Source organism: Glycine max, chromosome 10 (assembly GCF_000004515.6).
Source record: "Glycine max cultivar Williams 82 chromosome 10, Glycine_max_v4.0, whole genome shotgun sequence".
NCBI lineage: Eukaryota > Viridiplantae > Streptophyta > Magnoliopsida > Fabales > Fabaceae > Glycine > Glycine max.
In genome coordinates, this window is record NC_038246.2 from 38,496,810 (window position 1) to 38,511,855 (window position 15,046).

General features: G+C 29.4%; 1 protein-coding gene across 2 annotated transcripts; it reads right to left on the reverse strand.

Annotated features, from left to right (window-relative positions):
• Window positions 1-1,180: 1,180 nt before the first annotated feature.
• LOC100805542 (uncharacterized) lies at window positions 1,181-3,654 on the reverse strand. Of its 2 annotated transcripts, XM_003535277.5 has the most exons (2): window positions 2,158-3,654; window positions 1,181-1,652 (listed from the first exon to the last, which is right to left on the reverse strand). In XM_003535277.5, the coding sequence occupies exons 1-2, from the start codon at window positions 3,309-3,311 to the stop codon at window positions 1,616-1,618; spliced, it is 1,191 nt and encodes a 396-aa protein (XP_003535325.2). In that variant the 5' UTR covers window positions 3,312-3,654; the 3' UTR covers window positions 1,181-1,615. The 2 variants fall into 2 exon arrangements, with proteins under 2 accessions (XP_003535325.2, XP_014618656.1); XM_014763170.3 differs by lacking the exon at window positions 1,181-1,652 and having other exon boundaries at window positions 1,773-3,654.
• Between the last annotated feature and the right edge of the window lie 11,392 nt (window positions 3,655-15,046).

Genomic DNA, 15,046 nt, shown 5'->3' on the forward strand with positions numbered 1-15,046 from the left:
TCCTGAGTTCCAAGGTCTTACCGTCCTGGCCATGCCCCCAAATTTACATCACACCTATCCTTTTCCTGACCATGTGTTTAGTTAACAGTAAAAGCATAGATTATTCTCATCTGATAAATAGTATCTTATTTTAAATCTATTACAGTTGATTTAGATTACTGACATTACAACAGTGAGTAGATGAATTCAACTCTCTTTAAGTAATTGTTTTAATAAATTAATTATTTATCAACTCTCTTGAAAAATTATTGTAATATCCTTATTTGTCTCGTTAGAAAAATGATTCTTAAACACCCCTTTTAAGTGTTTTTACACTTTACACCTTGGAAAAGATAAAAAAAAAAAAAGAGAAGAAATAAGTGAAATGAGATGTGGTGATAGTGTCTAAAATTTAAGAGTGTCCAAATATAAGCACTTGTCTTGTTACTTGTAGTTTCATTGACCAATTTCTTGTTACTAGCAATGCAGTGTAAAATGCTATCTGCTGCAGATATGAAGGAACTGACTGGCAGAGCAGTTGTGATCCAAAAATCCATATTCATACAAATTATATTTATAAATTTTCTTTCAATTTTTTTAGGACTAGTATCCTCTACAGTAGGATCGTGATCCGCAAAAGGTAAGGGGCAAATATTATGACAAAAAGGAGGGGGAAAAAATTCGGGGCCAAGTACAGGTTAGCTGCTTACTCTAGCAGAATCCCCGCACAGGTAGCTAGCATGTGATTGAACTGATGAGTGAACAATATGAACAGTTTCTTCTGGAACCACCTACCAGCCAAATATAATTATTATTATTATCTTATTTTACCACAGTTACCTTTGATTCAATGTTCAAAGTTAAATTTGGAAAGTCCGTCCAAATTGAAATTCTTCCGTAACAAAGTCCGGATAGGAAGGTTTGAATCGTTTGATTATCCACACACATCTTGACTTGGCTAGCTAAACAAATTTAAATGCTGCCCAGCTTATTAAAGGACTTGGGCCCCCCAGGTGGATTCATGTCTCGTGGATTATTTATTAGCCCCTTTTTGAAAAAGTTTCCTCCAAATCCAGTAGCAATTTATGAAACCAATTGAAATCCCTCAAATTGTAGCAGTGGGGCATCAAGTAAGAAAACTCAGGGTGCACCGAAGAACAAGCGGATAGTATAATGAAAAAAATATAGAAGCAACCAAAAAGAAAATGAAAATGGAACATCTCTTGGGGTGGTTTGTTTACATGGGTTACATTCCTGCTTTATAATATACTAGTACTAACTTATAAGCAAGTCAATGTCAAATAATCTCCATCTAACTTTACGTCCACATCTTGTCGCATATAGATTTGCAAACATCTTTTTCCCGAACTCAACTCAAATAATCTTCACCACGGCATAATTATAACGCTGCATCTAAAAAGACCATTTTGGACCCCAAAAGAAAGGGCAAATTTAAGATCATCTGATTCTATTGCCAATTTGCCATGATCCCGACACATCCTATCTCATGCAATTCGCATACGCAACCAAAAACTCAAGACGCGAGAGATGCAGACAAAAACAGGGGCATCTTTCAATTATGGTGTAGTGTGGAAATAGCTCAAGTCAAGTGTGTTCGCACAGTTACAATGGGGCCTCAACCAACTAACATGGCTCCCCACACCACGTGGTTTCTGTAACCAATGCAACAATATAAATCGATAACTATAGTGTACCAGAGATAACAGGCATCGCCATTCGCATCACCACAATAATAATAATAATAATAACAACAACACCGGATTAGACCTAAATTAAGTAAAAAGGCAAGTGTGGAAAATATATATTAATAAACTCCAGTCACTCCACAGCAACTGTGTAAATAGCAAAATGCTGCGAGTACGAGTACATGACTTGGTATATTGTACATAAATACTTTTATCAGTTCTGCATCCTCAACAAGGATGATGGAGAGGGAAGAACAAGAACCAGAACCCTCGTATTTTAATCTTACTTCTCACCAACCTAGGATAAGCTTTCCCTTTGAACATATGGTGATCTTAATTCTTAAAGCTAAGACAAAGCTAAATGATTCCAAAATGAACAAAGAAATTATAATAATAGGAGGAGTAGTGATAGTGATAATAATAATAATTAATAATGATCTGTACAATTTAAGGGAAATCCCAAGAAATTTACCTGGAGGAAACAGGGTTTAGGGCTCTAGCAAAGCCATTCATGGCCCCATATCCCTTTGAACTAAAGCCCAAGCACCCAAGTAGACCCTGCCTGTAAGGGAGGAAGGTCTTTTTCCTCAACTCCTCTGCTTGGGCCCGGTTCGCTTTATAGTGCAACTCGTGCGGCGATGGTGGCACGCGCCTCTTCCCAACACCGTTTGTGGGCTTCCCACTCATTCTCCTGGCCCAAGTCTGAGAACTAGAACTACTACTACCTTTCGTTTTCTGCGTGGTTTCGCTTTTGGCGTTTGGTGGGTTTTGATTTTTCTTGTCTTTGGTTGGGGAGAAGGAAATGGTGGACCAGAACTTGTTGTTACTCCTCCCTTCGCTTTTGCTTCGGAGAAAGTCCTTCAAGAAAACCCACCGCTTCGAGCTTCTCCCAGCGGAGGAAGACCGAGAGGACGAGGCCGAACCTGAAACCGAAGGTGTTGTCTCCAAACCCAAACCCAAACCATCCTCTACTTTCTCTGCTTCGGAGGAACTAATAATGTTGGTTTGGTTGGGCTTGGTCACGTTTTTGTCGTGAACGTGATCCTCCTCGTCCTCGTTCTCGGCCCACTCTAACGGCGTGTTGCTCCTAAGAGGGGACATGGATCTGGTTCTTCTGCGAACCGACTTGTCTCTCAGCCTCAGATCTCTTCCTCGGACAACGCTAACGTTAACGTTAACGGATTCCACTACTTCCTCGTCCTCGTCTTCCTCTCCTTCCAGATCCAACAGGGGAGCGAGGACCTGCGGGCGTTCGAGGTGGGTAGAGAGCTTCATGGGGCGGATCTGACCGTTCAGGAAGAGTTCGTCGGCCGAGCTCATCGAACCGGACCCGGCCGAACCAGAGCACCCGAACCGGGCGGAGAATTCGAACTCGTAGCCCATTGGTGCGGAAGAAGGGGTGTTCTCGTAAGACGATGCGGCAGTGATTGCGAAGTGCATTGGACTGGCCGGAGCGCTGTAGAAGAAGCCTGGGAGGGGCCCACGGCCGGGGCTGGAAGGGGCGCTAACGTAAGGGGTGGAACAAGTGCTGTCGAAGTCTTCGAAGAAAAGATCGCCATTGTTGGAGTTGGAGGTTTCTGGATTCGTGTTATTATGGGTGGTGGTGGGTGTTTGAAGCTGCTCCATTATTATTATTAATCGTCGTGGAGAGGAAGAAGAAGAAGAAGAAGAAGAGAGAGTGGATGTGGATGTGTGAGTGACCCCGTAATACCTTACCTGACGCCGTGCACACACACAACACAATCAATACATAAATGGTTTTACTTATATTCTAGATTTCTAGGCTATGGACTTTAACACGGTTTGCGCAAATTTGCCCTTTTCTATGCCATTTTATACCCTTAATTGCCATTCGTTATTCTTTCCTATTTTTTTCGCTTAACCTAGATCTCCCTTCCATTCATGATAACTTTATTTTTTTGTCAGCCCTTCCATTCATGATAATGGATAATGGAAAAATTCAAAAATAGATAAATATCAATTTTGATTCCTGAAACTATAAAATTGTGGCATATTGATTTCTTATGATAAATAATTTGAATTTTACTCTAAATGTAAAAAAATGAGACAGTATAATCTGTAGACAATTAATAAATTATCACACTTCTTATATATTTAAATACTAAATTTATTTTTTATTTTTTTAAAAATTATTTTGTCATTAATGTTTACCAATCAAAATATGGTGGATGAAATCTTAATACGGTTATCTTCCGAAAAAAATATATTTAAGACTTAGGCAGTTTGAAAAAAAAACAAATACTTATTACAAAACAAATAAAGAGGTAAAGAAATACGTTAAAGTTAAGGTACAGTATACGCTTTAAAATTTAGAGAAATTATATGAGAAATAATTTTCTTTATTTAGAATATCTATAATTGACATTTGATTGTGTTATTTTCAGATTCCGTTTGTAAATGGTCGTAGTTAGACATGATTCTTACTCTGGTATTTGTGTTGAGTTATTACATTCTTGCTTTAATTAAAAAAAAAAAAAAACTCTTGTTTAATTTCTCACTTTCTATTTAAAATTAAACCCATCTTAATATTTCTATTCGAAGCAGTAAAAAAACTAAAAAGAACATGACATTTTATAACATATTGATATTAATCATAATTCTATTGCATTATAAAAAAAATACTTTCTCCACACAAAAATTACTTTTTATTTTTCAAACGTCATTTGTTGTTATTTTTTTGTTTATTTGAAATATTAATAAGTGTTTTACTATATAGTAAAAAAATACATATTCTACAATTTTGAAATACCCATGCATCGCAGGCCTATGTTTAATTTAAATTGAGCATTTGACCCACACTTATAGTGGTACTAGACATCTTAAAGTAACTAAAAAAATTGTTTAATATTTTTATATATTTTTCTAGTCTTAGTATTTAAAAGTTACTTTGACTCAAAACAAAAATTTTTTATGTTGACTCCAAGCAAATTTGAATCAAAATAGACACATCCACTTGAATAAAACAAAATTTTGTTGATACCTGTTTTTTCACACCCAATATTTAAATCCGATATGTTGCTCTAAGAAGATTTTCCCATGATTTGATTTACTTTCAAAAGCTTTTAGATCGTTTTTTATGTGCTTCCCATATTCAAAACAAGTTTATCCACTACCCTCACACACACACAAAAAAACCAAGTTTATCCGCTTACTTTTGACTTTTGAGCATTAGTGAATAAATAAACCTGGAGAAAAGAATACGGAATGACTTGCAGCTCTTTATTGATAAAATCCTGCATGGCAAAGAAAAATTAAAGTTAGAAGATAAAGTTTACAAATACTTTTTTATGCTTGTTTTTTACACAATCTTTTTACACTATTAATATTAATTTTAATTAGATAATTTGAGTCATTAGTCAGGGTGATGCGAGTAAGGATTATAGTCCCCACTACCTAATTTAGAGGGTAAAAATTGACCATTATCCACGTTAGTATCCACTGTGTGGGTGATAGATATTTACGGCTATTTATGAACCTTTATAGATATTTGTCAACATTGATAAGTTTTTCAAATATATTTAGAATGGGATATGATTTATTTACATTATGTGTAAAATAATGTTTTACACTAAATTCAAGTCATTCAATTTAAATAATCAAAAGGTTGAAATTAATTTTCTTAAAAAAATTTAAAAATTATAATTAACAAACAATGAGATATGATTTTATGATTTCTAATTAAATTAATTGATTAATATCATTAATAATAACACCAAATAATATTTTCAGTCTTATCTTCGTCAAAATGAGATTTTGAATTCAATAAAAAAATTACTATCTATTTTATTTACTAAAAATAATATTTACCATATATGCATGTCGTATGGATAGAAAAAAAAAGTTAAATAACTCACACTTCTTATATTTTTATAGTTCCAATGTCATTTTACACTTAAGTAATCCACACATAAATTTGGTTCAATGTTAAAAAATGTTAAACAACTCACATTTTTTATAATTATTTTTCTAGTTTCCATCACTAATTTTTTCTCTTTTCTTTTGCACCACCTTTAGTACAATAAAAAAAAGTATTCTTAAGGAATCATTTTTTATATAAAAAAACTAATCTTATTTTCAAGAAACTTTGCAAGGCCGGCTCGAATGCTGAAGAAATATAAAAACATCTTTAGTGGAAGAAACTATTTTATGATCTTAGATAATTTTATATGGATTTTATGATACTGCATAGGATGAAGAATTGTAGAATCTAATTTGGGTTATTAAATTTTAATTGTAAGAAAAAAAACTTATCTTTTCTCTCAAATGACATTAAAAATAATGTTTTTTTAAATGAAGTTCTTGAAAGTTTTTTCCTTGAAACTTAACATTTAGTGTATAAAACTTTTGAACAAAAATAATAATAAATCTGGTAGATAAAATTTTTTAAGCTCATGAATTCAACTCAAAAACCTTTATTAAAGATAATCTAAAAATCATATCTTGTACACAAACAACTCTTAAGATATAATGGCTAAATATGCCTTTACCATTAAACTTGGATTATCTCATTAAAGCTGATTTTCATTACTAGGAATGCCTTAAAGGTTACTTAGTATAAGAACACCAAACACACAATTAGCCAGTCATCCAAAACTGGCACCCATGACTAACTTGAATACATTAGGAAAGAACGGATAATAACACCAACATAAAAAGTCAAACACTCAAATAGATTTAATCACATAAGTTTTCACATAACACCTAACTAACTTAACGACTTTTTTCTCCAATAATGTCTCCATATATGGACTCCCTCTCTTTGGCATAGATCAACTCCACTCATTCTCATTTCTTAACTCACATCCTAACCTGAGTGTTAAGTCTTCATGGATTTTGGAGTGCATTCTCTCGATTAGACAGAAAATATAATATTTTGTAAAAAAGTGATAACAACGCATTAATTATATTTAAGGCGTTTTTTACATTTTATACGCCATTTTTTTTTATATTTCATGTTTTAATGAAATATTAATAAATGTCTTATTAGATATTTTTTAAAAAATCATCTACTTCTAGAATGTTTTTTTACAGGAACTTCTACAATGTTTAATACCCATGAAACACGTGTATATTTAATTTAATTGAACTTTTGACCCCACAATTGTAGAGTTATAGACTTATAATAGTACTTTTTTTTAAAAGGACTTATAATGTTATAGTAGTACTAGACATCTTAAAATAATTAAAAAATTGCCTAACTTTTTTTCTATAATAGTCTTAGATATTTAATTAAAAGTTGCTTTGAATTCTAAAAAATTTGCATCAAATTATATGAATCCACTTAAATAAAACCAAAATTAGTTTTTTTTTTTATATGTAGATGGTTATATAATTTTATTTATAATAAGAGAACAAATGCAACTCGGGATAATGTCAAAGATCTTAGTTAATACCTATATTTTCACGCAGAATATTTAGATCCTATTTGTCACTTTAAGATGATTTTTCCGTAATTTACTTTCAAAAGATTTTAGATCGTTTTTATATGCGTCCCAGATTCATAGCAAGTTTATCCACTCACTTTTGAGCATATAGTAATTGCTAATCTAGATTGATAAAATCATGAGTGACAAAATAGTGATAGTATTCTTAAAAACTAAAGTTAGAACTTAGAAGAATAAGTTTGCAAATATCTTTTAATAGGTTTAAAAAATATTTTTACTTAAAAACATTTTTAAATTATTACTTAAAATTTATTTTTAATTAAATACTTACATGATTTTTTTTTTTATATTTTATGTAATATATGTTGTTAGTCTTATTTTAGTAAGTAATGACAGATAATAATTGAAATATAAAAAAAATCAAATATGTAATTAATCACAAATAAATTTTAGATAATAATTTAAAAACAATTAATTTTTCAAATATAAAAAAAGATATTTAAGTGTTTTTAATTAATAATTAGGCGGATGAAGCATTTACCACTAGGCCACTACCTATTTCTGTCGGTAAAAAATTACTCATATCCACATGACGTGAGTATCCACTATCCACTGTGTTAGTGATAGATATTTATGGACATTTATGAGTTTTTATAGATATTTGTTAACATTGAAACGTTTTCAAAAAAATATCTAAAATAACTAATCAGTATTACTAATTTTAATCAAATTTTAATTTTAATTAAATTAAGAAATTCAGTTAAAATTTAAATGATAAAGTCAATTGTTACAAAGTATACCGTAGTTGCATTTTTTTTCTAATTCATACCACATTAAAATCATATGAATTATGGTTATATTTCGTAAGATATTTTAATTAGTTTTTAATTTTTTTATTTATTAAAAAATTTATTTGAGCATTGGATCAACAAGTTTTTTTTTAGTAATTTGTAATATTTTTTAAACATTAACTTATAATTTTTTTTATATTTTTTCATTTTTATTTTTAATATATTTTAATTTTTTTAATTACTTTTTAAAAATAAATAATAATTTTATTATTTTTATATCATTTTATAATTTTGAGTTACTTCAATAATTTACTTCAACGATCATTAGTCTTACTAAACACATATAATTTAATAAATTAATTTTTCTATTTTCAATTAATAATTAATTTTTTAATTAATTTGTCGAACATATGTATTTGTGTGTAAAGGAAGATAAAAACTCTAATGAAATCCTGAAAAAAAACTCTAATGAAATGTAAATAAATTCTATCATTAATTCATGAAAATGTATAATTATATTAATTAGAATAGCCATAACCACTATGATGTTCTTAATTCAAACATTTAAATTGATAACACAGGTATATGTTCTGATTTAAATTCATAATATATTTAAAATAATAAATAACGTAAGATTTATTCTAAATTCATAACACAAATATGTAATTAATATTTATATCCTTTATAAAACATTTATATTATTAAATTCAAAATTTTAAAATATATGAATTTAAGTTTTGAATTCCTTTATTATTTACTTTAGAGTTTCACAAAAATAATGTTTTATCTTTTTAAGATTCAGAATTTACGGTAATTCTTGAAATTTTGACTTATTTATTTTATATATAAAAAAATGAAACGTGACATGTAAATTAATGCTTGCAAGTTGTAAATATTAATTCTCAAGTTCAGTTTGGGTCACATCAAGAGAATTAGATAAGCTGTTTCCAAAGAGAAAACGAGAGTTGACTCACTCATATCATTATGAGTACAATACACATTATTTTTAAAATTATTATAGTAAACAATATTGAAATCTGGAAATTATAGTAAAAAACTTATAACAAAATTGTGAGTTTTTTTTCCCAGATAAATTTGATTGAGTCTCATCAGAATTATTCAAAAACTTAAAAAAGTATTTATAGATCATCCATCAATAATATACTTACAAAAGATAAGATTGCCAATTTGTGAGTAATCAAAAACGCTTGAGATGTAGCAAAGACATTACTTTTCATAGGATACTCTGTAAATTTACTAGTGGATTTCTTTTACAAACTATTTATGTAAAGGGGTCTCTTTTCTAAGTATTTATAAAAGGGAGTCTATTATTATCATGGATGTCGTTAACGTGTACCGCCGCCATCAGCAGTGGCCAATGGCAGGACAACTTGATATGTAATTTTCGATCTTCTCCTTGATACGTGGGAACAACTCGTCTGATATGTAATTTTCAATCTTCTTTCCCGTTCCAAACATGTTCTCAAACATGCTTAGGTTGCATCCATAATACATCACCATCGATGGGTCAGACTTAATTTTAATATGTGATGGACACGACGATGATGAAGATGTCATTGATGCTGCAAAATAAAATATAATACAATAAATTCACAAAACAATTTATACATTATTTGTAGATAACATAAATTAAACTACGCACATTTATAAAAACGTTATTAAATATATAACAATAAATTTGTAATAAATAAAATTGGGCAATTTTGAATATATTCTATAGATAAATTAAAATACATGCGAAGACAAATTAAAATAAATAACAAAATATATTATACAAATAATAAAATTTAAATATATTCTACAAATACTTTCAAATACATACACATAGACAAATTTAAATAAATAACATAATATATTCTACAATTAACAAATAAATAATTAAATAAAATATGAACTACCAAATAAATTAAAATACAAACAAATATTGAAATGCAAAAAATTATTTAAACAACGTGTAATACAAAAATAATAATAATTTACAATGTATCATATATTTAATCACGTAAATTTTCTAAAACAAATAATATTAACCTACAAACTAAAACTAACAAATAATATATATAACATTCTAACTAAAAATAATTAACTCAAATAATATTAATTTATCAACTCATTTATTTAAAATTATACTATCTATATATAACATACAAATTTCAGAACACTGCAAACCCTAACCCTAAACACTACAAGCCTACATTGCCATCTTCAGAACTATGGCCTGTGCATGCGTTGAAGGTGTCTCGCAGGAAGCAATGGCGGCATTGCTTACGTGGAAGCCTTCTTACCCGTGGGAGCAGCGAGACAACCTTCTCGCCAGTGGGAGCAGCGAGACAGCGTCCACGTCAACTGTCTCGCTAAGCACAATGGCGGCACCCTCTTCCATCCTCCACGTCACCAAGCTTCTCGCCACTGCTGATGGCGGTACACATTTCTCGCCAGTACTATTGGCGGCATCTATGATAATGACAGAACCCCTCCATAAATATTTAAAAAAAAGACCCTTTAAGTAAATAGTTTGTAAAGAAGATCTTCTAAAGTAAATTTACCCCTCCCGCAACTCTTGAGATGTAGCAAAGACATTTCTTTCCATAGGATCCTCCCGCAGTTCCGCTGAGTATTCTAATAATAGCATCATTCTGCAATTAAAAAACTCAATTAAATTAATGATCTAGAAAGAAGATACATAGCATATTAATCTGTGAACAACTGAACATCATAGAAAGAAGAGACTCTTTTCAGTTTTCTCCAAACCCAAGAAAAAAACGAAAGAATATCAGTGGGATGGGTTGGAGGGATGTAACGTGTTACGTGTCCATTATTATAAAGATCTGGGTCTTGTTGAGATCAGTGGCTTGGAATTAAAATTACTAATTAAAAAGTATTAAATAAAATAAATTATTTAAGCATATTGCTATGAAAGTGTATTAAAAATTATGAAAAGAACAATAATTATAAATTTTAATAAAAAATATTTAGTTTTAACATTTTAACACATATTTTTAATGCATTAATTAGCATTTGCCAACAAATTTTGCTTAGGAAAGAGGGTTACAACTTACAATGACCAGCAAATCAAAGTCTGACAAACAATGTCTGCATATGCATTTTTTTCTATTACAAAATGTGAATGATATATAATGAGGTGAGGTGGATATGAGGAATATTTTTTTTCACATAGATGACAATTTGTTCCATACTTATATGGTTTATTTTAAGCGGGAAGTGAGTTCTTATAAATTCTATAAATATTTGTGGGTATTTATATGTATTTTTGAATATTTTTTTAAATAAATATTAATATAAAAGTGTATAATTTTAAATTATATATTTATTAAAAATAAAATAGAGTAAATTTGTGCTATTTCTAGACAGTCATAAATGTGTTACCTCAAAGGTATCGTTACAGAAAGAAATAAAAGCTCTGGATGTGTCGCCCTCTAGCAAAGAAATTACAAAGTACTTAACGTTCTACTCATGTAACAAAAAAAATTGAATCAGGATAGACAATTGATCTCACATACTGGTCTTCTGCTAGAAAACATTATGTGTTAGTGATGTGTAATTACTTTTACGGATTGCTTGAATTCGTTCACTAGCTTCTGCTCTTTAGTTTTAGTCATTTTTTCCCATCTCATCGTCCTAAAAAGACCGGCAAAATAATTGAACTTCATTTGAATAGGTGGAATGATACTCTGGGGATGGTGCTCAATCTTTTATATATTAATTAAACATCTACATAACTACATTTGTCATTTTCTTCATCAGTACTTTTTAGCGTTTATATATGTCTGTATGATACATTACAAAGTTCCTTTTTCCTCAAATACTATATTTGTAACTTTATTAATTAAAAGCTTATCTTTTTTGCATATGTTTGGTGTAAAAAATTTACATTATTAATCAGTTATAAATTATTTTAAATATAATTTTTAAAATAATTATTACAAAATAAATTATATATATTAGTATGCATGAAATTTATATTTTTTTTTTCCTGAGACTATATTCTACTAAATGAATAACTCTATGTTTAACATGGTAGGAGAGAAATAGGATGGATGGAAAGAGTAACAAAGGAGTAATTATGTGAGACTCACACATCTTATATTCTAATTTATCCTTCATTTCGTATATGTGAAATAGAGTTGAAGAAAATGAAATGAATAGTAAAATAAGATGAGACATATATTTTTATACTATATTTTAATTTAAAACTTTCATTTCAAATCATCTTCATTCTATTTCATTTCATTTTATCAAACATAGGGTAGGAAAAAAATTCTGTACTGTGAATAAATTCTAATTAAATCCATTAATTAAATCTTATATATGTATACTGTATATATAATTGTTTGTGCGAATAGCTTTGATTTACAAGGAGTTTTCAGTTTCAATTTTTTTTTCTCCCATTCTAGTTATAAGTGAACTATGGACACTAATACCATTGAAGGGAGTTTAATAATATGGTTCATGTATCTAACTTAGATTAGAGAGAGAGAAAGAGATGAAAAAGTGAGTGTCATATGACAAGGATATATATATGCTGGGCAAAGGTGCAATGTTGATGGCAGATCTCAGAAGATGGAAGGAAAGAGCGAAGCTAACATAACAGAAAGACAAAGGAAATAAGTAAGAAACCACATGTGATGTTGTAATAAATAGTTAGAGGTTACGGATAGATATATTGTTATGACATGTGTGGCGCGTTGACAATAGATCACTGATCACACAATAAGATGAATCCATCAAACAGTGTGGATTCCCATTCTCCTCTTAACGACTACATCTGCATCAACGTTGAAAAAGTCAAGAACACCACTTTTCTCTCACCTGAGAGGACCCCATGTGCGCACCAATTGCTTTGCTCCATTTTCGTTACAATCGAAAAAACATTTATCTTTTCTTTGTTTAATATCTACATTTTCTTTCACTTCAGTTTTTGTTTTTGGTCCATGGCCCCTTCATGCTTAATGTTAAATGATGTTTTCAATAAGATTTTTTTTAATCAATAATAATTACATACCGCGAGTTGAAATTAATCTTTAATTTAATAAATTAAGAAATATCCATAATTCATTTTCAAGGAAAAAAAATGATGCTTTAACTTAAGTCGGTCTAGTCTATGAGCCCCTCAACACATTGGATGTAATATACATGATGCATCCTTTTAACTCAAGCTGAATATGACAACGAAAAAAGAAAAAAAAAACTCAACTTGATTCTCTTAATTTGTATTTTTAACTTGCTAGCAGAATATCATAATCTAAGAAATATTTCAAGTTTTATGATCATTTTTTTTTACTAATTTTCCAACTTATAACATTTAAATTATTTTATATTTTAAATTTATTATAAACCCTAAGTATTTGCTAAATTTTACAAATACAGATATTGAATTAGTTAAAAAACATTAAAGACCAAAATTGCACACAATTTAAATTAAAAAGATCAATAGTATTTAAAATTAAAATTATTTTTAAGGTAAGAATGTCAAACTCTTGAATTCATATGTTTTCATAAAAAATGATTTTTTTAAAGTTAATATACATGAGTTAGTTTTAATTTATGTCAAAATTAGATTTATATATCTTTTTAATTTAATTTATTCTTCTTCTTTTTTATATAGGTTTTTGCTCAAAATTTTATTCAAATTAGATCTCACTTGCCACTGCTATTCATGCATCAAAGAACATCCTCGAGCATGTTAGAGATAAGAGGAATGGCTAAAAAAGAAGAAACACTACTGAAAACAGTAAAACATATTGCCACCATGGTTGGAAAGCTTGTCCACACAAACCTGACCTTATCAGGAGTATTAAAGCATATAAATTAAGACAATGATATTTTTAAGGTGTGGCTGCAAATAATTAACCATTCAAAAGTTTTTAAAATAAATTAATTATGCATGTTCAATCATATTTTTGTTGTCTTTCATACAAAAAAATAATGTTAATGGGCAAACATAACTGTATACACAAGGGGACAACCATTTAAGCTTGATGCCAAGCAAAAAATCATGGCTTCAACCCCCCGATGGGTCATGGGTGCAACCCTACTGTCTCAAGTCTCTACAAACATCTGCGCAGAAGTTGTTCAATTCATTGCATTTATAATCGGAATAGTTGTATCTTTTTATTTAAGGATGTATTTCGAATTTAAAGCTTACTTTATTTGGTATTCATTAGGAAATTACGCCTGTTTTTTTATTATATTATGATTTATGAAGGACTAACGCATATAAATTTAGATATTTACTTAAAATGGTTATTTTCACAGAAAGCCGCCTAATGAAGAGTTTCTTGTAGTTGTTGGTGAATGCAGAGATCAAGAATTAAATCCATCCTTTATTATGGCTTTCCTTCCTTTAGAAAACAAACAAGTACTAAAAAAATAAAATAAGTACTCATGTAATATTGCTAGCTTGAAGATTTATCGTTTAAAGAAAAAACTTTAAGATTTATCTAATGTTCCATTTGGAAGACATAAAAGAGGAAAGAAAACAGAGAATTTTTTTCCCATTTTTTTTTTGTTGGAGAGAAAGTAAAAAGAAAATATGAAAAATAATTAACTTCTAGACCAGTTTTATAAAAATCGGTTCGGTCCAACCGGTAGGACTAGTCTAATGAAAATCTGATGATCTAATTGGATTGTTTATGTATGTGATCCGGGATGATCTGAATGATTTTACAAACTTGGACTTGACCAATTTTACAGACTTTATTATTAATTTTAATACTTCAATTGTTATTTTGAAATATGAATTAACTTTTTTTAATCAAATAATATTAGTCTCATACTTATATATAATAGATAAATATATAATTTTAAATTTTTTAATATATATCAAATCAAACCGAGTCAATTACTAGTTCACCAATTGAACTATTAACCTACTATCTCGACCGGATCAATGAGAACCAATTTTCATGACATTGTTCTAGACACAAATTTATTTATTTTTTGTTTCCCTTTCACTCCAATTTAAATTTCAAACTTTTCTTTTTCATTTTCTTTCTCCTCTAACAAACATAGGGTTAATGCCCATCATTAACATTTTATACGTAGAAGTAACATTCTTTTTCATAAATACAACAAAAAATTGTATAAATATTATCAGAAAAATATTTGTGAGAAAGGAGTATAA

Coding starts and splice junctions, on each gene's coding strand:
- LOC100805542 (XM_003535277.5), bottom strand. CDS start 3,311: ATGGAGCAGCTTCAAACACCCACCACCACCCATAATAACACGAATCCA. Junction 1,653..2,157: donor CTAAACCCTGTTTCCTCCAG/GTAAATTTCTTG, acceptor CATTGGTTACAG/AAACCACGTGGTGTGGGGAG.